This window comes from Podarcis gaigeae (assembly GCF_964106915.1).
Source record: "Podarcis gaigeae genome assembly, chromosome: 14".
In the NCBI taxonomy this organism is placed as follows: domain Eukaryota; kingdom Metazoa; phylum Chordata; class Lepidosauria; order Squamata; family Lacertidae; genus Podarcis; species Podarcis gaigeae.
In genome coordinates, this window is record NC_139690.1 from 8,378,520 (window position 1) to 8,401,109 (window position 22,590).

Below are 22,590 nucleotides of genomic sequence, written 5' to 3' on the forward strand. Positions count from 1 at the left end.
CAGGCACAGTACAATACCACTGCTAAAGAGTATAGTCTTTATCAGTGATATTGTATGTTGTTGTTGTTGTTGTTACTTTTAAAATCTCAGAAGAATCATAAACATATAAACAACAATAGCATAACTGTTGAAAGGGACATAATTATAATATTATAAGCATCCTGTAAGATTAACCAATTTTGGTAACTAAAACCACCACCGTTTTGAAAAAAAAAACCACCAGTGATGCAGGATGGATACCAACTGGGATAAATGACGTGAGCACTGAAAGTGCCTTACTTGTAGGGTGTGAGATGATTCCCCATCCTGCAGCATCCTTTATTTAAGGGGTGAGGAATTGAATCTATCAAAATCCCCCGCCCCCCCGGACCAACTTTACTACACACCTTTCAGTCAGCTGATACTATAAAGAAGGAAGAAGCCGCTATGCTCACCAATCATGTTTGGATCTTTGGCTAGACCATCCTTCTTTGAACGCCTACTTTACGCACCAGTCAATTAATAGGTACTGGAAGTGTGCCATCAGAGAGACTCCCTTTAACTGTTAAAGAGGATGCACGGCAAAAGGTTGCCTCAAATCAAGGATCAGGTATTAATTTTGTACTGCCTCATAAAAGGTGTGAACAGAGAGTCATGTAGCCACTTCCAAATCTCAAGTGGGGCTCTTTCGTAAACAAACCAACAAAACTGCAGAGGTAGCATTGTCCTGTGGTTGGCTGTTGGGAAGTGCTGAGCAGATGGCTTGCAAAGCACCTTGTGCAGTGCTTCCAAAACACCAAGAGTTGACTGCATTTTATGGAAGGCCAAAAATAATCTTGGGAATAAAGCAAAAATGGGGAACTTCCAGCCCACAAGTGTGATTAAGCCCACTATTTGACCCACTATGCTGTTTTTATCAAGTCACTCCCATCTCTCCTATACCTGATGTCATATATGGTATTAGGTGAGGAGCAAGTAAAAGTGGCTTTGCAGGCACTGCTGATAACCCTTGTCCTTTTATTCACTGTTGTCTTGGTTGCCTTGCGGTAGTTTGTGTGTTTACTGTAGTTGGTTCATTTTGCCTGTATTAGTGGGTAGTTCCCACTTCTTCTCTTCGGCCCTGTCTTCCCAGACCCAGAAGTGGAACCCAACTGAGCTAGGAATGTCCTTCTAACCTGTGCTATCAATATGCAGATGATGCCCAGTTCTATTTCTCCTTGTCATTGGAGTTTGATGAGACCATGCAAGTTCTGGATTGGTGTCTGGCCACTGATGAGTTGGATGTGGTCCTTGTTTTGGAATGCTTGCTTTTGTTGGTTACTATGTTACGTATTTTTGTTTTTTATATATTGTAAATCGCCCAATGATCCTTCGCTGAAAGGTAGTATAGAAATTTAATTAATAATAATAATAATAATACTCCTATAACTATCCATTTGGCACCAACTTAACTATCTTAGCGCCTGCCAACCTAGCAGTTCGAAAGCACCTCCGGGTGCAAGTAGATAAATAGGGACCGCTTACCAGCGGGAAGGTAAACGGCGTTTCCGTGTGCAGCTCTGGCTCGCCAGAGCAGCAATGTCACGCTGGCCACGTGACCCGGAAGTGTCTCCGGACAGCGCTGGCCCCTGGCCTCTTAAGTGAGATGGGCGCACAACCCCAGAGTCTGTCAAGACTGGCCCGTACGGGCAGGGGTACCTTTACCTTTACCTTTTAACTATCTTAGATGCCAAATTAAGTTTATTTTCCTGTGCATTTAATTCGTAATTAACTGTATTTGCCATTACTCAATTTTTAGTAATTTTTTTGTTCATTTGGATTTTATTGGTTGAATTGTTGTGAACCAACTTAAACTCTTGGTTATGGAGAGGCAAATAAATAAATAAGGCAAATATGTTTTTAAAAGACACATAAATTAACTCCCATTTTTCAGAAGTGTAAAATGTTCCATTAAGTAATTTAGAAAGCCCCTTCTAACAAGACTTGTTTTAACCAGTTCAGTGAAGCTGAGCTGACCTCTGTGTCCAACCAACTTAGTCCCAGGGTATAGCATGAAGGCACATTCAGCCATCACATTCCTGAAGCTAAGCAGGTTTGAGTCTGGTCAGTGCCTGGATGGTGACCACCCAGGAGCCACATATATGGCACTTTGAATTGCATGATGAAGAAAAGGCAGGATATAAATGTAAAAATAATAATAATATAAGTGCTCACATACATGGAGGAGTAGCATTATTTAAAATGATGGGAATCTGGTTTATTTAAGGCGGTTGATGATGATGTGAATGGGTTGGGTATCAACTCTCTTTATTTTTTACTTGGATTAAGTACTCTTTGAAGAGGACATACAATGGGTTCCTATTCTGCATATAAAATATGAGTAAACCCTCTGAAAACAAAGTCTTCCAATTTGCCATAAACAAGTAGCCCACATGCTCTTTTGCTGTTGCCTTACAGGGAAGGTCAATGTAATGTGTCAATCCTGTCACAAACTGACAGATAATCTGTGTTGATTGAATCAGTTGGAGTCCTACTGCAAGTATTGTTGATTTCCATGCATAGCCTCAGGTTATGCTTGAGTAGTCCAAGAGGTGAAAGGCCAAATTGTAAAACACTTAGCTTCCTAGATCTGTGTCACAGTTGACCTAAATTATATCATCGAAAAAACAACTATATAGGATATTCATTTAGGCACTTACTTAGTTTCATTTTAATAAGCTATTTAACTATCAGGTTGGATGAATTGTTGATATTTTAATTGGAAGTAATGGCATCATATTCACTGTGGGAGTTATATTTTCATAATGCTGATTTTTTTTGTATCAGGTCTGGAACGAGGAACAGAGTACAGCTTCCGGGTGGCTGCTTTAACGGTCAATGGTACAGGACTACCTACTGATTGGGTGTCAGCAGAAACATTTGAAAGTGATCTTGATGGTATGGATAAAAAGATGCGTCATTAATGTTACTATTAAAAATGTGTTTTAACAGTGCATGCACAGAGAGAAATGTGTAGATTTCTCCCCCCCCCCTTTGCCAGAAATGAAAAGTATTTGCATAGAGAATTGGGGGTGGGGTAGAGCAGGAAGAGAGAGGGGAACATATCCCTGTTGCTGAGAAAACTAGGCTGACATGCATTTTAATTTGATTGCAGCAGTTTGGTTTTTTTGTATATTTACTTATTTATTTATAGGCTTATATACCACATACTAAACAAAGTATCTAGGCAGTGCATATAGCACATCCAGAAAACAGCATAGGAATACTTAGTCAACATCTGGACAAACTAAACACAATAGGGAATTGTTGAGCTATACGTCTTGATTTGGCATTTGAAGCAAAGTACTGATTGTGCCTGCATAATATTAACATGCATATGTTCCACAGCCTCATTTCAAACATACTAAACACTCATAGAATCAAGGCAAATATCAAGTGGCACCCTACCTTTCCAGCTGAACATAACAATTGAGCAGGTATATATGGTGCATGGCAATCCCTTGAGTAAGCTGGTTTCAGCTGTTCAGGGCTTCATATACCAATAGTTTTACCTTGAATTTGGCTCAATAGCCTATAGGCAGCCAGTTCAGAAAGTGTATGGAATTGCACATCCCATTGAAAGTAATACAGAATGGCCACACATCTATATTTGTATATTTCTGTTATCCATTTACATTCCCGCCGCAGCGGTACCTATTTATCTACTCGCACTGGTATGCTTTTGAACTACTAGGTTGGCAGAATCTGGGACAGAGCAACAGGAGCTCACCCCATTGCGCAGATTCTTATCCACCCACAATGCATTATTTTCAGTGAAACAACTGGAAGAAGACTGTTGAGAAAGTTTTGCACTGGTGAGCAATGAAGTTGCCAGTGCAGAACTACAAGACAGGCTGTTGTAGCGCCTTAGCAAATAGGGTTGTGTCCACACTGCACTGATGGCTTTGTTTTCCTAAATGACATTTCACATTCACTACAGGATCTCTGACTGGGTTTGCTAACAGATGTGAAATATGTAAAAGACCATGGAGGGTTTCTGAAGGCCTTTTCAATTCCCCTCAAAATTAATTTTGACCTGGAAAATATTGTACAATACACAGTGGGTACAATACAATACAATACAATACAATACAATACAATACAATACAATACAATACAATACAATACACAGCTAGCACTATCTAGTGGCCACAACAGGGGTTTTGTGCTATTTTTTCTTGCTCTGTTGAATCCTTAAATATTCAAATTGTTGAAGAAGCCTAGGAACTCAATATTACTGCTTAACAAGCTAATAAAAAGCTTCACATTTAATGTTTAATATAGTTAAATAATGTTCTTTCTTTATTATAGAATCTCGTGTTCCAGAAGTTCCAAGTTCCCTACATGTCCGTCCACTTGTAACTAGTATTGTTGTGAGCTGGACTCCACCTGAAAACCAGAACATTGTGGTCAGAGGTTATGCTATAGGGTATGGTGTGGGTAGCCCCCATGCACAGACCATCAAGGTGGATTATAAGCAACGATATTACACTATTGAGAATTTGGGTAAGGGAAATACAGTAATACTGATGACTACATTTTTCTTTGATATTTTTCTGAGTAAAAGTATAAAGGCAATGTATGTGTTGAGAGTACTGACTTTCTGTCACCTGATTTTGCTGCCTCCATCCACACTAAGGGTGTCCAAAAACAATAAAAAAGTAAATATATTATAGGGCATGTTTTTAGCATTGATTAGTTATGAGGCCAGAATTAATATAGCTAAGTTTATCTGGGTCTTTTTTATGTGTAAAGGGTTCATTCTGATTTTCAAAACAACAGTGGATGTATATTTCCCTAGAACAGCAGTTGACACCTGAAAGAAATAAAATACTTTCATTTTATACTCTCGTGATTCATTTTTTTCAGTTGCCAAGTATGGCTGAAACTATTTTACCATCAATTGAAGAAATAACTAAGAATTTGTAGTATCAAATAATATTCTTTTTTCTTTTTCTTTAGATCCCAGCTCCCATTATGTCATAACTTTAAAAGCCTATAACAACGTTGGAGAAGGAATTCCGCTGTATGAGAGTGCAGTGACTAGGGCTTATACAGGTAAAAGATAATGCTTGCCTATTTTGTTGTAACTCAAAACGAGCAGCCTTGAATCTTGATATTGATGCTGCTTTAATGTATTACAGTTTGTGGTTTATTATTTTTATGTAAATAATATATTAAATCACAAACCATTTTACGTTTGGTCCAAGTCCTTGGATTTACATTATAAGAGCTCCTGTCAAACGTTAATGTTGACCAATGCACAAATTATATGCATTTGTTTACATTGTTTTCATGCAATATTTTAATGCAGAATTTCTCACTTTGCAATCTTCTAATCACAAATACATCCATACATGTATGCTTGTACCTTTTGAACATCTATAGACATACATTGACATGTGATGGGTATGTTGTCCACATTACTGCAGAAAACACCAATGGAACACTGCTGTACCATCATGTATTGTGTGCACTTATTCTAACTCTCTCTAAAATACTTGTTATATTAAATAGGTATTCAGAATAATAAGTATCTAGAGTTAAACTGCTTATGAATATGCTGACTTTAGCCTTTAAGCAGAATAATCTAATAACCCCTGTGATACTTTCCACCTGTGACTAATGTCAGTTTCTAGCATGTCGCTTGGCAGAATTCATCAAAAGAGAACCTTGGGCATTTTTCTGGATCCAAATGGAAGACATTCCTCTGATAGGGATGACACTAACCCCTGGTGGTGACAGTCAGTGTCCTACAAGGCCTTCTGCCTCCACTCCAGTGGGGAGAAGTAATCTCCCTCATCAGATTGGCACTGCCTGTGGTTGGTAAAGGTTTGGGCCTGATAAGTTCTCATGGAGTGTTTTTTTTTCTTTTCTTGTACTGTGGCCAGTTGGCCAAATTTCTGTAAAGCAGTTTCTGGCTGTGGTGGAGTAGAATGGAGGTCTTTGCTTACCCCACCAATAAACTAGTTAGGTGGGAATATCATTTTCAGAGCAATCTGTGACTGCTCTTTCTCTGTGAATGCTTGGAAGGGGCTGTGTTTTGCAGCTTCCTACTCTTGTCTGTCTGGGCTTTCTAGCTGACCATCCCCTGACGGATTGTCCGGTTTGGTCCCACCTTTTCTGTCAGGCATTCCAGCTATTCCCGCTAGCCAGATCACTCATTCTCTGCATAATTTTGGTGGCCTCAGCCACATGCATTTTGAAGAGGTTCAGCAGCTGTTAATTGGGTCCCATTGATAAACTGTTTCGACAGGAGCGCTCAGGAGTGGGGGTTTTCCCTTCTGTTTTTTTTTTTTTTTTGTCATTTAATTTTTTTCTGCCCCTTGTGCTGTATTCATATTTGGTGTTTTTTCCTCAGTTTTTGTAGAGGGTCTCCCTCAGTATTGGGGCTGTTGGGCTCATTGTTCCCCTTCTCTTACTCTCAGCAGAGACAGGTTGGTGGGCACGTTTTCTCACGGTGTGAGGGGCCCTGACCTTTTTTATTTCTTTGATGACTTCTCCCCCCTCAGCAGCTGTGCCCCTGCAGGAGTCTGCTGGGAGTGAACTTTTGGACTCTTGACATTTCTATCTCTGCAGGGTCTGGATCCAAGGCAATGGGTCGGGGGGGGGGTCAGTTACTCACCAGCGGGAGCAGAGAGGGATGAGTGGCATCAGATGCTCACCCATGCCTCCTGCCTTTCCCTCTGGAGAAGAGATTCCCAGATTCCCAATGTTTTCTTTGTTGACTGCATGTTTGAGTGGGCTTGTTTAAGCTGTGGGGGTCATATCTGCCCTGCCAGTTGATCTGGTGAGGGAGATGGTACCTCCCCCTGGAGAGGAGGCAGAAGTTTGTCTAGGATCCTGCCTGTCACCACCAGGGAGGTGTCATTCCTATCACAAGAATGTCCTCATCTGGATTCACAAACAAAATCCAAGGTAAGAACTCCCTTTCTTGTTGCTGAACATGTTTCCTAGATCTTAAGTGTTTTTATATTGCTGTTTTGTGAATTACTGTGAACTTGAACACAAGCAGTCCCCCCCTCCCCACTAATACTGTCTGGAAGATGAGCTTGTCCCCATTTGATCCTAATTCTACCTTGTTCTTCCACCCTCTTTTTAGAGATGGGATGAAATAGTGCTTTAATGCAGCTAACGCTGAGTATCTTAATTAGTAACCAGTTTCAAATGGATATTAAAATTTAAATTCAGTGATCTTTTACTTTTGGAGCAATCTTCTTAGGTGTCGAACTTTGCCTACTCTGCTTATGGCATGTGTTTTAGGGAGGAATCAAAATAATCACTGAAAACTTTTTATGCTGGTCTTGTGTTGCCTATTAACTCTGGCTTTTCTCTCTTTTTCTCCATTTCTCACCTTTCATTTCATCGTATTACCCTGCATTTCCCCCTTTTGTTTCTATTCACATATAATGCCACCTTCTTTCTTTTTTTATTGTAATACCCTACTTTTACCCATCAATTCCCTAGACACTTCTGAGGTTGATTTATTTGTTGTTAATGCTCCGTACACTCCAGTGCCAGATCCCTCCCCCATGATGCCACCTGTGGGAGTTCAGGCTTCCATACTGAGCCATGACACCATTCGAATCACCTGGGCAGACAACTCTCTGCCAAAGAACCAGAAGGTCTCGGATGCCCGTTACTACACAGTACGCTGGAAGACGAATATTCCTGCAAACACGAAATACAAGGTAACCAAAAGGTGGAGTCCAAAGGTACTTGCCAAACCAAATTTAAAACTAACAAAAATTCCTGAACATGTGTTTCTATGAGCTATCAAGATAAATGGAAAGTTGATGCCTAAATAATGGACAAAAATGGAAATTCAAAACTGCCTTAGAAATTATTTGTATTAATGCTGTTAATATTGTGAGAATAGAGATATATGGATGAGATCATGCTAGAGACTGTTGTCATAGTCAGGATATTTAATAGAGTGTGTCTCATTTTGTGACCCTTTGCTTTCTCTTAGACTGCAAATACCACCACTTTAAGCTTCTTAGTAACTGGCTTAAAACCGAACACTTTGTATGAGTTCTCAGTGATGGTGACTAAAGGCCGAAGATCAAGTACTTGGAGTATGACTGCACATGGAACTACCTTTGAATTAGGTGATATTGTTGAGCCATTTCTAAATTAGTTGACATATTTTTTTCAGATGAATCATTGCTGGTTTCTTAAATGTAAATGCTATGCTGATTATTGTGTACTGTTGAATTATTTCCGGTGTGGGAAGATTCTTAAAGTTCTTTGAACTAAAGAGAGAATTTATATACAATGAAATAGGTTTATCACGTACAGAACCACAAAACATTTCATACATACAAATTATGTCTTAATAGTAGCTGCTAATAAATAACATGAAGGTTAATAATTAATGAGAATAGGGGAAATAATTTAATTATTGAGCAAGTAAGAGATGAGAAAAGCTCTGATCTGATCCTTGAAGCATCCATAAGTGCCAAGCTTCTTTCATTTTAATGTTATTTGCTAAAATAGAGATATTTGAAGTTCTGGCAGTTTCAGTAGTCAAATGGCATGAAATGTGTCTGTACACATTCAAACTCATCTCTTCATCATCTTGTCTGTTTATTTTCTTTACGATATTTATCTTTTATTGTGGTTAGAAATAAAAACAGATGATTGCCTCTAAATATAGAAAATGTTTTAAGGCATGCAGAAAAACTCTAGCTTCACAGAAGAGAACAACCTTGTGGAGTTTTGTTTCTTTTTTAAAATGTAAGAATTCCTATGCCACCTTCATAGGACAGTTCACATAAAACTTCAGACCATTCCTGTAAAAGTATAAATAATCCAAAATGAAGCACAGGGTAGCAGAACACTCCTTTAAAACGAAACTAAACCACTGAAGATAATTTAAAGTCAGAAGCACTATGCTTTATGCTCGGTCAAATTTTTATTAACAGTGGATACAGAATAACTTAATTGTGTTATACCATTTTTTAAATTCTTGGTTCAATGCCAGAAGAAGTGCTTTGAAATTGTGCAGTGTTCAGTTTTGGGTATCTGTCTTTTGTGCAAATCTCATTTGAAATGAGATTCGAGTCAAGAAAACTAAATCATACAACTTTAATTATACCTGAGAAAAGTAAAACTGAATATTTTTCATACTTTTTGAAATATTTGATTAAGTCAAATGCATATTTAACAAATCATTAAGGAGTGAGAACTTGAATTTTAATATATTCCCTCTAGAGGGTATTGATCCTCTATAAACATCACTGTTCCATATGATTCATTGACATTATTATGAATTCAGTTGGAGAGAGGAGTTCACATTTAAGCTTCGTACCTAGAGATTCATAAGGTTTGCTGTTGGATGGCATGGCAGGAAAGGTTGATGGTGAGGAGGGAGCTCACCGAAATCCTCTGAAGGCATATGCTGCTCTTCCAAGATACTCCAAATAGAAAGAATATTTTGAAATCCTTAGTACTGATGTTGCTTCTTCAGTAGAAAAAAATTTATCGCTGCAAGTTAGTAGCTTATTTTTGTAGTTGAATATAGCAATCTTTGACAAAGACTGCTTAGAAGAATAAAACTGATACCACAATATGTGTTTAATTTAAATATCATTATTGCAGTTCCAACTTCTCCCCCAAAGGATGTGACAGTAGTGAGCAAAGAAGGAAAACCCCGAACCATCATAGTCAACTGGCAGCCACCATCTGAAGCCAATGGCAAAATTACAGGTGAAATTTTATTTGGGACAGTTTAGTATATTTGTGCTGCCATTCAGGTTATATATATAGGATGACATCAAGATGAGGGGTTCTATGGAATGTGGATAGAGAGAATTGATAAGAATAAGGATCTGTTGTGACCTTGAAGGAAGCGTACAATAGATGAACCTTCTTGTGTTTTGGTTCATTTCCCGCCCTTCCCCCCTTTTTTCCCTTCCTTCGCCTTCTTCTTTCCTTTTTCTTTTTTCTTTCCCATAATGGCTTATGTTCTATGTCATGTACTTTGTAGTTTTTTTAGCCTTTTCCATTATTATTATTATTAAGGATTTTTCTTTTGTAATTTTGGTTGTTTATATTTATCTGCATTTGTTTAAAGAAAAATAAAAGTTACTAAAAAAAGAAAGAAATCCTTTTAAAGGGTTGGAAACAATGATTAGAATGCTTAGTTATCTATGTTCTTTCAGATTGAAGAAAATTGTGGTGTGTGTTTTTAATTAACTGCATACTGTTTTAATGTTCCAAGATGAATTGACTGAATTTTAACAATTAGGTCCATTTCCTCTTTATTTTATTTACTGTGTATATAATATCAAGGTGCCAAATATGAATGAGAAGTGTATAAAATTGTATATTAAAGTATTGGAATCAAATTCAGGCTAGAAGCACATGCATGAAATGACTAGCTTAAGCAGAGTAGTTAGGGTGGGCTAGCAGATTCTTCCTTCGCTTCTAATCACCTTCATGCAACTGCATGCAGCAGCAGAAGAGAAAGACGAGAGGTCAGGTCAGGCTGGTTCTGAGCCAGTTCCACTATCTTCTTCATGAATCCAGGGCTAGTGTCACTATACTTCCATGTGCTACTGACATACTTCACATCAGCTTGAGGAAAAAGGTGCATCTAAGTCCCTCAAGCCTCTGAGGCTGAGGCAGGGCTTGAAGGAAATGGGTGGGGGATTTCACTTCTTTCCTTCTGTCCTCCCCCAATACACAGTCTTTTGCACATGGCTCTACTATTAGTTCAGACCTACAGAATATTGCCAGGCCTGGCATCTCCTACAGTGTCTGTCTTCAGTTGAACTAATCAGGCTTGGAAATAGGGTAATACTGAATTTATATTCAGCATAATTATGTGAAAGGTCTGCCCTCTGGTGGAATACGTTTTAAGATTTGCGTTATAAAGCTGAAACCCATCGCAAAAGGAGCTGAATGCACAATTTTCTGCTTATTCAATTTGTTCTAATTTTAAGCAGGAATGCTGCTGTTATTTAAAAAATGGTCCAGTCATCAAATCATCCCCAAGCTAAGAAATCCCCACTTGTATCATTGTCCTATGTCCCCAATAAGTAGTTTCATATGGGATTCTCTTAAAACTTAAGAACTTTAGTGAGATTTTCTGTTCTTTTTCAGTCCCACCTTCAGGATGTGGGGTGGCCCAGAGAGTCCTTCCTTTTTGTATGTCATGATTAGGGGACATATTTGTATTTATGATTTTTCCTGGGAAAGAGTTATGTAGCTTGATGTGTCTCACTAAACCGACTGGGCTTTTAACATTAAAATAGCTTTCCTTGCTGCTAAATGATTCTTTATTTTTAACAAAATATTTCCTTTACTCAAACCATCTAAGCTGCTTCCTGTTACAAACATAGCAGGAGAGAGTAGTGGGTAGCACAAAACAGAATAGTGAAGGAAGAGAGAGAGAGGCCTTAAGCAATGATTTTGCAATGGTAATTAATTTTGTGAATAATAACCCAGCATGTTTCAAAGTGCACTCTCAGGGGCAAATGATCTACATGTGACTTGTTCCACTATGCATAAACAACAACCCAATTAACTCAAAAATATATTTTCTGAGTGTGGATTGTTTTCTGCAATTTTTCTTTAGCTATGCAAGTCATTATGTGAATAGTGTAATATGTGGGTGAGGGATTTCAATTTCAAGCATACCATCTAGTGGAGCTGTTTGGAACTTTCACAACTCACAAAAATTATCACTTAGTATCTGTAGGAACTGGCCTTCTGTGGAAAACCTGGAAGTCTGATACCAAACCAATAGAACAATCCATATTCCTTTACAGTCAATTTGGATTATCCCCAAAGATTTATGAAGTGTAGTATTTTAGCTTTGTAGCAGTTCCTTAGCAATTACTAATTGCTTTCTCAATTAGTGATTTCCCTTCTATTGTAGTTGTAAGCCCTGTTCAGTCATTCTTAACCACGTATATGTGATTACCATTGCACAAGAAGCAAAAAAGAAACAAGTCTGCAGACATCTCACTTTCTTACACGGCTGTTGGGTACCTGTAGGCCCCCTCGTGTCAGAGGCTGAATGTCTGTGGCAGGGAGCCTTTTCTCCTTGAAGAGTCCCCACATGATTTAGAACCTGGAATATTGGGGAAGAATACAGTGGTGGTACTCATGATGCTGCAGGGGAAGAATTGTATGAATAGGGGTGTAATAAACTACTCAGTTGCTTCTGTGTCTTCATTGAGAAAGAATTACAAGGACACTTAAGAAGTATGGGTTTGTCTAGTTGTTTCAAGTATCTATTCATTATATCTAACGTTCCCAAATAGCTCAGAGCCCTTGGAAACGTGTCTTCATAATTCATTATCTTATTTTGTTTATTGTGCAGGATACATCATTTACTATAGTACAGATGTCAACGCCGAAATACACGATTGGGTCATTGAGCCAGTAGTGGGAAATAGATTGACCCACCAGATTCAAGAGTTAACACTTGACACAGCATATTATTTCAAAATTCAGGCCCGTAACTCCAAAGGCATGGGTCCTATGTCAGAGGCAGTGCAGTTCAGAACACCTAAAGGTAGGTTGATAGTGTTAACTGAATATGTTCTCTGGGAGCAGAAAACGGGAAATGCAGACAAATTTTTAAATGCATTTTTCATGGGTGGGGCCTGTCTGGTTCAGTGAATCAGTACCTGCCAGCCTGAAAATGTAAATGTTCCAGTTGCTGTCATTAGTTGTGTCTTGTGAACGGGACAGTATTTTTGAGTACACAGTTTACTGTATGTTCCCACCTATAGCAGAGTTGTTTGAATGTATACTGTATGGTGCAAATGAGTTCATTGCAAATGTCTGGATGATCGTAAGGGTCTCGTACTCGGGGAGATATGCTGTCAAACTGCTCATCTGAACATTTCTAATATTCATATGGGATATGAGCATTTCTCATTGTAATTTATGAACAAGAGCTGAATAGGCGTGGTGTGGGGAGGGTCTTCTGTAAAGTAAGCTGTAGTAGTAGCAATTATTTAATTTCCCATTTATAGAGATTGCTACTTCTGTGCCAGTGAAATTTTTGTCACTCCTTTAGATTTAGTTATCTTTCTCTTGTTTGCTTCTTCCCTGTGCTTGTCCTGGTAGCTGAATCTTCAGATAAAATGTCTAATGATCAAGGTAAACCAATGGGCATATTTCTTTGTGTCATTTCCTTTCATGCAAGTGCTATTGTCTTTCTTTCTTCTAACAGCATTTCAACTGTTAAATGCCAAAAAACAAGCTCTTGCAGAATTTAAAGTTTGAAATGCTGTAAATACTTTATTTGCATAGTGTGTTTGGAATGTAAACTCTTCCGTTAGGTAGTGCAAGATGGATGCATCCATGAATGGCACCATGTATGCAAATGCATGCTCAAAGCAGCTGCGCTCCATGTACATAATTTGAGTGGTGAGCCCAGTATGAAAACACACACACCACATCTTAAGAATTCATTCTGGGGAAAGCCTGTTTTTATTGTTGACAGCTGATGTGGGCTGGACATTGGTTAGCTATCTCTCTGTGAGGTCATGTGGGCCCTTCCCCACTTTTCAATATGACTTTTGTGCATGTTTGTTTCTCATCTTTATAAAAAATCAGTTGAATGAACGTAATGGTGAACCCTGAACAAATTATCCCCAAGTATGTATTAAAATATGGAATTGACAATTAAATGCATCAACCTTCAGTTCTTCAGTTTCATTAGTTCTCCTCATTGAGGAAATACATACTGCAGCTTACACTTTTTGTTATGGCTCTATGCACCCCACATATGTTAGATCAGTGTTTCCCAACCTTGGGCCTCCAGCTGTTTTTGAACTACAATTCCCATCATCCCTAACCACTGGTCTTGCTAGCTAGGGATGATGGGAGTTGTAGGCCAAAAACATCTGAAGGCCCAAGGTTGGGAAATACTGTGTTAGATTGTCTGCAGTATTATACTCATGCATAACACACTACTGACAGAGGAGTCTGCATTTTACTAAGCTGCTTGCTTATCTGTGTCTGCAAATCAGAGAGGAGTTTGAGAACCACACAGGCATAAGGGGTTAATTACAAAGAGGTTTATATCTCAGCCTGTCTTGATTGGGTAGTGGCCAAAGAGGCACTTTAAGGCAATGTGTGTCACAAGATGGTCTTCCTCTTGCTAAAAACTGCATTTTGCAGTTTAACCTATAGGCTTCATAGGTGGTGTGAAAAATGAGGGAGCCATGTTGTCAGCTAGCCAGCTGCATGCGTTGCTGCACTTAGCAGAGAAACACTCCCGGCAGCCACCCTTCCGTTTTCCCCTGTGACATGGATCCCCCTCTCTCTGAAGCACCCCTTCCTCCCCAGACTCACTATCCTCTTCTCTGTCTTCTGAGGAGGACTCAGTACTGAGCAGTGGCGATCGTTCCCTCTATCCTCTAATTCTTTCCTCCCTCGCTGCCTGCAGTTCCCTGACACATGTGCTCACATGCTATTTGGTTACTGGAGTGGTAGTAGATATCATTGAAGTGTTTTTGTGACTTATAGAAGGAAGAACATCTGCTACTACATCACACACCCTGAGGGGAAAAATAGTCGGCCTTACTGTCTTTTTCCTAAAACACAGTTGAGTAATCTTTTTAAACCTTTGGGTTGCATTCCTTATGAGCAACCGACTGGGTGCCACATACCAGTGGTGGGAAGGAGCAGAACAATGAGTGTGGCTCCTACCATTAATAGGTGATATTCCAGCCATGCAGAGCCAGAGATTTCCACATCTTCCCCATATCTCACCGTGTTCCATCCAGGCATGCAAAAGGTATTGTCATGGTTCAAGGACATGTTTCAGCCAAGCAAATGTACTTGAGGACGTCATAGAACCAAGCTGATGAGGGATTCAACTTCATGAAAGGCCTGGGAGGCTTCATTCAGGCCACAGACCAGAGAGGCACCCACATTTAGCATGGTAGGGACTGGCAACTGATGGCCCATGAACAGAATCCATCTTATAGGAGGTCAACACAGGCCCCTAGAATTATGGTCTCAACAGCAGTGGAAGTGAGAATAGTAGTGGTATGATGGAATTTTTCACCTGGCTCCATATCAATTTAGTTGAGTGGAGGTTAACTTTGTATGAGAGTGGAAAGAAAAATAGGCAGAATTGTGTGGCTTCTCCATTCTTTAAATTCTCCATTCCTGAAAATTGACTACCATATTTACTCTAGGCTAATGCACACCTCAGTTTTCAGAACCTTGAAACAAAACAAAAAAAGTATTTGCTGGGGAATGTAAATGTGCCATCAAATCTAATGCACACCTTAATTTTTGCAACATAATTAGACCAGAAAAGGTGAGCATTATATTTGAGTAAAGACGGTACTTCTTTTTTGCCTTCTTTTGTCCATACTTTTAAAGTGTTCACTAATTTATGTTTGTATATGGATCATGGAACATTTCAGTGACTTCATAATGTGTCTTTTGTGCTCATGCACGTTTATTCCCACATGCTATGTAGCATATGCATTTGTGTCAGCCATAAGGTGACCCTAATGGCTAATGTGCTCTTATTGGCTATGCTGGTACATATCATATTTACTGAGTCATTGCTAAAAGGTAGAACCTGCAGTGGTGGAGGCTTTAATGCCATGGATCTCTGGAAATGCACCAGTAATTCAGTCAATCAGATTTATTCGCTAAAAATCATTGGGTATTACAAAACACCAGCAAGTGTATATTCTGTGTATAGGATTATGGGAACAAAAGTAAAAGCTACATGACATGACTTGTGCCTTTAGCACAGTTGGTGGAATCTCCATATTCAGAAGCACTCAAGAAAGCTGTCTGTCCCCAACCCCTCACTGCTGGGTAAACAGTTATTGGCAGCAAGCAAGTCTGACCATTGGAAGCCGTTAACAGAAAAGCTATGGTTCCTTTTTTCTAAAACATTACCTTTGAATATCAAATTGGAACTACATTAAATTTATTTCTAACAGCTTGATCTTATACATGTCTTCTTAGAATAAGTCCAAATGAGTTCAGTGAGGCTTGCTCAAAGGTAAATGTAGTCGTAAGTTACCTTTTAGCAATGCCAGAATGTGTATATTTTAAGTTTCTTTGTGAATATAAAGGAATGTCAAAAAGTACTCTTTGAAACATTCCATCCATGTGTTTATTTGGCTTACAGACCGGCAAGATCTCTTTCTCGTCTTCTTTTAACTTTTATCTGTTAACTCTGTATTTATCTAGTGTGTTTCTTCCCTTTTAAAGAAGTTAAGACAGTACTATTTTAACAGCAATTTATAGAAACTTTAAAAATTATGAATGTAATTTTAAGATGCAAGCTTATATAAACTGTGTGTAACACTATCAAAATCTGTATAAGTGTAAAACTACAGAGGAGCAGGAGTGCACTTTGGGACAAGAGAATTCCAGCTTCCCATATATGCTAGTGGGGTCTGAGCTCTCTGACTGGTTAGGGAAGAGATATTCAGCTCTGAAAAAGCTGACCCCATGTGTGGTAGCTGTGAAAAGGTTGATTTCCTATTTTGGGGATCATTAGGTAAGAAATAAAGAATAAAAATGCTAGTTTCATAATGCTTTTCTACAAATCTCTGGTTTGAACACTTGGAATAATATGTACAGTCTGATAGGAAAATATAGAGCTGGAAACGGTTCAGAAAAGGGCAACTGAAGTAATCAGGACTGGAGCCACTCACTTATGAATAAAGGTTAGATATGGGGTATGACACGGGTGGCACTGTGGTCTAAACCACTTGGCGGTTGAAATCCGTGCAACGGGTGAGCTCGCATTGCTCTTTCCCAGCTTCTGCCAACCTTTCAGTTTGAAAGCACACCAGTGTAAGTAGACAGATAGGTACCACTGCGACAGGAAGGTAAACTGTGTTTCTGTGCGCTCTGGCTTCCATCACAGTGTTCCGTTGCACCAGAAGCGGTTTAGTCATGCTGGCCACATGATCCAGAAAGCTGTCTGCAGACAAATGCTGTCTCCCTCAGCCTGAAGCGAGATGAGCGCTGCACCCCGTAGTTACCTTTGACTGGACTTAACCATCCAGGGACCTTTTACCTTTTACCTTTACCTTTTTAGCTTTGAACAAAACCAAGTAAGGAGGGACATGATAGAAGTATTTGGTTGATTAATTGATTGATTAATTTCCATCCCCTATGAAGTTCAGCCATTCAGGTCATATGTAACTCTTAAGTACTAGGGGGTTCTGACATTACTAGAATACTGTGGCTTGTTTGTTTCTTCACAGAAGATACCAGATTATTCTATAGTTTTGTGTGTATGCATACATACATACCTTTTGCATGAATGTTGTTCTAGCTGTTCTTGAGATAGTTGGATAGACACTTCTAGAAAAGTCCTGCAATCTTCCTGGACTGTTTCTATGTGTGTTTCTGTATAGGATATGTTCTTGTCCGTATAAAAACAATAGTTATGATTTAAAAAGACAGATAAGGCATAAACTGCAAGTAGCTTGACACAGCTTCAATTTTGTTTTCTAGCATTGGGGTCTGCAGGAAAAGGAAATCGGCCAGTGGATGTTGGGCCAGACTATAAAACACCTATGAGTGGTAAGTAGAATTCTGCTGACTAAGGTGTTGAAAGGAAATCATAACATAACATAACATGTTCAATGAAAAGTTAAAGCATCTTTACAACCATGTATGAGAGGGTTACGTTGTAAACAATCACTCTAGTATTCCTGGCAGTACAAGTGACCTCTACAGTACAGCATGTTCTTTTGTTCAGTACAAGTTATAATGTCCAATCTTTTATCAGAAGCAAGACAATCTCTTTATGCAGGGACTGTTCTCTTAGATGTAAGGTGGCTAACATGTGGTCCTCAAAATGTTGCATTCCAAACTTCCATCATTGTTTACACTAGCCATGGGACTTTACAAGGGCCTAGCATGTGCTACTGCCACCCGGGGCTCATGCGTGCACATGCAGGGGGGTGGGGCAGAGGGAGCCTGTCCCACCATTCCAGCCCTTGTCATCCATGCCACTGCTTCATGGTGCACTTACACCACCCTGGCAGCCCCCGTGTAACCCAAGAGCATCACCAGCTCACTTGGAAATGTGGCTTCCAGTGTTGCAAGGGCCCAGTGGGGTGTGTAATGGCAATGTTGCTGGATGCTGCTGGCTGGTGGTGAAGGAGTGGGTGGAAAGTGCAGTGACTCTGTCTTTCCTCCATCCTTACTCCATTGTTGTTAAATGCACTGCTTCTTTCCTCTCCCCACCCCAGTGTGGTCAGGATGGAAGCAGATTGCTTTTCCTCGCCCACATTTACACGGGGAAGCAACTGAAGAAAGAGAGTGCTATTTCTTCTCATGTGCTGCAGCAGAGGCTGGCAGAAGAGTAGGTGCTCCTTTGCTTGTCTTTCTGCCCTGGCAGCCCTGCATGGCTCTGTGAGGCTGGGATCTAACCATCCGATCCCAGTCAGCCTTGCAATGTGGCCTGGGGCTTCCAGGGTAGTGTGAGGAGCAAAATGTGCCCTCCCAAAAACTGCGCCCGGAACGACCACCCCTCTGCCCCCTTCCCCATGAGGCCACTGGGACTTCGAACAATATCTGTAGGGCCACAGATTCCTCATCCTTGCCTTAGATTCAAAACTCCCAAGACATTGCCATGTATAATTAAATAATGTTTGTTTTCCTCTTTAGGCAGTAACAGCCCTCATGGAAGCCCTTCTCCTTTGGAATACAATATGCTGTTGGTAATAATAGTGTCTGTGGGAGTGATCACCATTGTTGTGGTGGTAATTGTTGCGGTCTTCTGCACACGCCGCACCACCTCTCACCAGAAAAAGTAAGATGCTTTGGCAACAACTTGTTCTATCTTTTAGGGGCATAGATTTAATTAGCGGTCATTGATTTTGCTTGGGTTCAATAACGTGAATATTAAATAGACATGATTTTAGTAGTCTGGTAAAATAAATGAGGAAACCTCAAATAATTGTTGGCTTGGTGTTGGAGAAGAAAGGATCATACATGCCCCCACCCTCCACCTTTTGGATACAAGTATAGAATCAGAATATAACATACATGATGTGTCTAGAATAAAATTGCTTGCACAGAAAACTGAAGCGTGTGTCAGGTAACCTGAATAAGAAACATAGTAGTTTTATGCCAGCCTGTGAATACACTAATATTTTTCTTACGGCTTTCAAAGGAAGCGAGCTGCATGCAAATCTGTGAATGGGTCACATAAATACAAAGGAAATTCTAAGGATGTCAAACCCCCTGACCTTTGGATTCACCATGAAAGACTGGAGCTGAAACCCATTGATAAATCTCCAGATCCTAATCCAATCATGACAGACACCCCAATCCCTCGGAATTCCCAAGACATTACGCCAGTTGACAACTCCATGGACAGCAATATCCACCAAAGACGGAACTCATACAGAGGTGGGCTTAGTATCATGCTAAGTTTATTCATTATCCTATTTATTCATTATCCTTAGACTATTGTGGCCTGTAGATTGCAAAGAGTGGGTTTTGTCGAGATTCGTAATTGTTTAAGTACTTGCCAATTGACTAAGTTGTAGTAGCTGCACTTTGGTTTATATTTATTACAATTTGCATGTAAATCAGTGAGAAAATGGAACCCATAATATACAGCATAGCATTTCCGCTAATAGCATTATTTGCATCACTTAAAAATCTATTGTGAGAATTTATTTTGGTTTTACAGCACCAAACCCTGCCCCTATTCTCTTTGAATGACGTTTCTAGAAAGGAAGACTATAAAGTGTTCTTAAGAATAGAGTCTCCTGGTAATCAGAATGAGTGTGTATGAAACACTTGTTTCCCTTTCCTGCTTAATGATCTGATATAAAGATGATGGACATAAATGTTTATAGATGCATACATTCTTTTTCTAGGGCATGAGTCAGAGGATAGCATGTCCACACTTGCAGGAAGAAGGGGAATGAGACCAAAAATGATGATGCCATTTGATTCTCAACCACCTCAGCGTAAGTCTAACTTTAGTTATTTCTCACCAAGCTTCATTGAGTCAAACATTTCACATTCCATCCCGTATTGCTGGGAGTAGGGTGATGAATGTGCACAAAATCTTGTTTCTACTTGAAATAAATGCTAGGAAAGTTTAGAAGAAAAAACATTAGCATTATTATAACAATTATGGAAAGAATATCAAGATTATAAATAGAGAACTGGCAGAACTGAATCTTGCAGTATTTCCATGCCAAAGTAGTATTTGGATGCCAACCTGATAGGAGTGCTAAATAGCCTTTTGGCAAAATAGTACACATTTTATATTTTCTGCTTTTTAATTTTTGTAAATTTAATGTTAAGCCCACAATCTATTTAAAATTTATTTCAGAAAGACAGGTACTTCTGGCTGGGTTGTTGTATTTTTCATAATACTTTGAAGCGCTTTAAGAAAAGCACAAACTAAGCAGAAAGTGGCAGCATTTCTCCACTATATTTAAGGTATTTGTAGTCCTTATAGTTCTGCACTGTCTTTAAGGTCAGATTTGCTTTATGTTGGCCAACTAATGTTGTCAAATGACCACCACTTATTAGGGCTGGGGGATATATCATCCAAAACCGGTTTGAAGTTCACGTCGTGATAATTATTTCATAATATTTGAGCTGGCAATATATCGCAAATCACAATGTGTGTAAGGACTAGGCGATAACTGGTTTTCAATATCGCAATAACTTACCAGCTAAACATTTCAATGTTATCAGCAGCTAAACTTCACAATATCACCAGCTAAACATTGCAATCTACCACAATGTCTGAAATAAGGATGGAACTATACAGAGCAGAACAGGACAATGTCATGGCAACTGCTACTACTTAGGGGTCTAAAACGGATAAATGACAATATTATCAATCATCACACACTCAGTTTCATCAGCAGGCAAGCCAGAATGCATCCCAACAGGACTTTAGGTTTGGGGCTTGCCTACCAAATGGTGACCGTCAGGACAATCCAAAGTATGGTGATGAGTCAAAGTGCATACAAATAATCTGGGACTGTCAGGCTGCAAGCAGACCTTCTAGGAGGCAGAAGCAGCAGTGGCAGAAGCAGCTTGCCATGACCACAGTATGTGTTTGTGGTGGTGGAACAATCAGTGGCAACTTGCGAGGCCACACAGCAGTGGCGGGAGCTTGCGGCAGTAGCGGTGGCAGCCTGCAAGGCCTTGCAACGGTGATAGTGACGGCAGTAGCAGGAGTGGCCTGTGAGGACTCGTGGCAGCGATGGGAGGGAGCAGCAGTAGTGGTGGTGGCCTGCGAGGCCTTGCAGTGGCGAAAAAAAGTGGCAGCAGTAATGGCAGCGGCTTGCAAGGCCGCGCGGCAGTGACAGTCTGCAATGCCTCACTGTGGTGACAGGGAGTGACGGCAGTAGCAGTGGCGTGCGAGGCCTCGTGGTGGCAATAGAACATGGCAGCAGTAGTGGGGGCAGAGTGCAAGCCCTCATGGTGGCAGCACAAACAGTAGCGCCCTGCAAGTCCTCGCAGCAGTGACAGAGAGTGACAGCAGTAGTGGTGGCCTGCAAGGACTTGTGGCAGCAATGGGAGGAAGGTACAGTAGTAGTGGTGGCCCTCAAGGACTCGTGGCAGCGACAGGGAATGACGGCAGCGGCATTGGACTGCAAGGCCTTGCAGTGGTGGCAGGAACTGGCTGCTGTAACAGCATTGGCCTGCAAGGACTTGCAGTGGCAATAGGCTTTGGCATCAGAAGCGGCGGTGGCCTGGGAGTCCTTGCCGCAGAGGCCCGTGGGGACTCGTAGCAGTAACAGGAGGTGATGGAGGTAGCCACATCCTGCGAAGCCTTGCGGTGGCAACAGGAGGTGACGGCAATAATAGTGGCAGCCTGTGAGGCATTATGGTGACACAAGCAGTGGGGCTTGTGAGGCCTCACCGTGGTGGCAAGAAGTGGCGGCCTGCAAGTGGTGGTAGTGGGAGGCTGTGGCAAAAGCTGTGGCAGCCACCTCTGCTTCTGCCACCGTCTCCTGCCACCACGACAAGGCCTCACAAGCTGCTACCTCCACCGCCATGAGAAGACCATGCAGGCTGTCGCTGCTTTTGCCACTGCCGCAAGGCGTTACGGGCCACCACCACTGCCGTCAGCATGACAAGGCCTCGCAGGCTGCCGCCACTTCTGCTGCCATTGCCGTGGCGAGGCTTTCTCTGCAAAAACCTGCTCTTTAAAGCTGAATCAGAGCAAACTGAATCCACAATAAACCCGAATAGCCGTTTGTTCTCATTCAGTTTTACAAAGTGGGTTTTCATGGGGAAAGTCTTGAAGCAAACAAAAGGGGGGGGGGCGCTGCAACATCAAGCTTTAAAGTGCAGACCATTGCCTAGAAATAGTGGGGCAAAAGGTAAGTATAGATAAGCCATGTGCTGGGTAAGGTGAACAGAGGCATATAGACAATAAAGATCACAAGACAAGAAGAAGAAAGCAAAGGGGAAAGATGGTGGTCCGGTCCCTCAGGGTAGTGTTGTCGGAATACTAAAAAAAAAGGAAAAAAAAGAGGAAAGGTTGGAGACATCAACAGCCCTTTAGGAAACAACAACATTTGGAACAAATGAACTACTGTGAAATAATGTGCCCAC

General features: G+C 40.5%; 1 protein-coding gene across 16 annotated transcripts in view; it reads left to right on the forward strand.

The window, feature by feature from the left end:
* NEO1 (neogenin 1) overlaps nucleotides 1-22,590 on the forward strand; it is a 105,189-nt gene that overhangs the window by 69,845 nt on the left and 12,754 nt on the right. For 5 of the 16 annotated variants that reach the window (XM_083712422.1, XM_083712423.1, XM_083712433.1 and 2 more), the window contains exons 14-25: nucleotides 2,806-2,916; nucleotides 4,330-4,524; nucleotides 4,981-5,076; nucleotides 7,486-7,709; nucleotides 7,991-8,129; nucleotides 9,622-9,729; nucleotides 12,353-12,547; nucleotides 13,108-13,140; nucleotides 17,494-17,562; nucleotides 18,655-18,799; nucleotides 19,163-19,401; nucleotides 19,878-19,970. In XM_083712422.1, the coding sequence (XP_083568548.1) occupies nucleotides 2,806-2,916; nucleotides 4,330-4,524; nucleotides 4,981-5,076; nucleotides 7,486-7,709; nucleotides 7,991-8,129; nucleotides 9,622-9,729; nucleotides 12,353-12,547; nucleotides 13,108-13,140; nucleotides 17,494-17,562; nucleotides 18,655-18,799; nucleotides 19,163-19,401; nucleotides 19,878-19,970 (1,647 nt within the window). The remainder of the gene's footprint in view (nucleotides 1-2,805; nucleotides 2,917-4,329; nucleotides 4,525-4,980; nucleotides 5,077-7,485; nucleotides 7,710-7,990; nucleotides 8,130-9,621; nucleotides 9,730-12,352; nucleotides 12,548-13,107; nucleotides 13,141-17,493; nucleotides 17,563-18,654; nucleotides 18,800-19,162; nucleotides 19,402-19,877; nucleotides 19,971-22,590) is intronic. The other 11 variants (XM_083712432.1, XM_083712425.1, XM_083712436.1 and 8 more) reach the window with 3 other exon arrangements.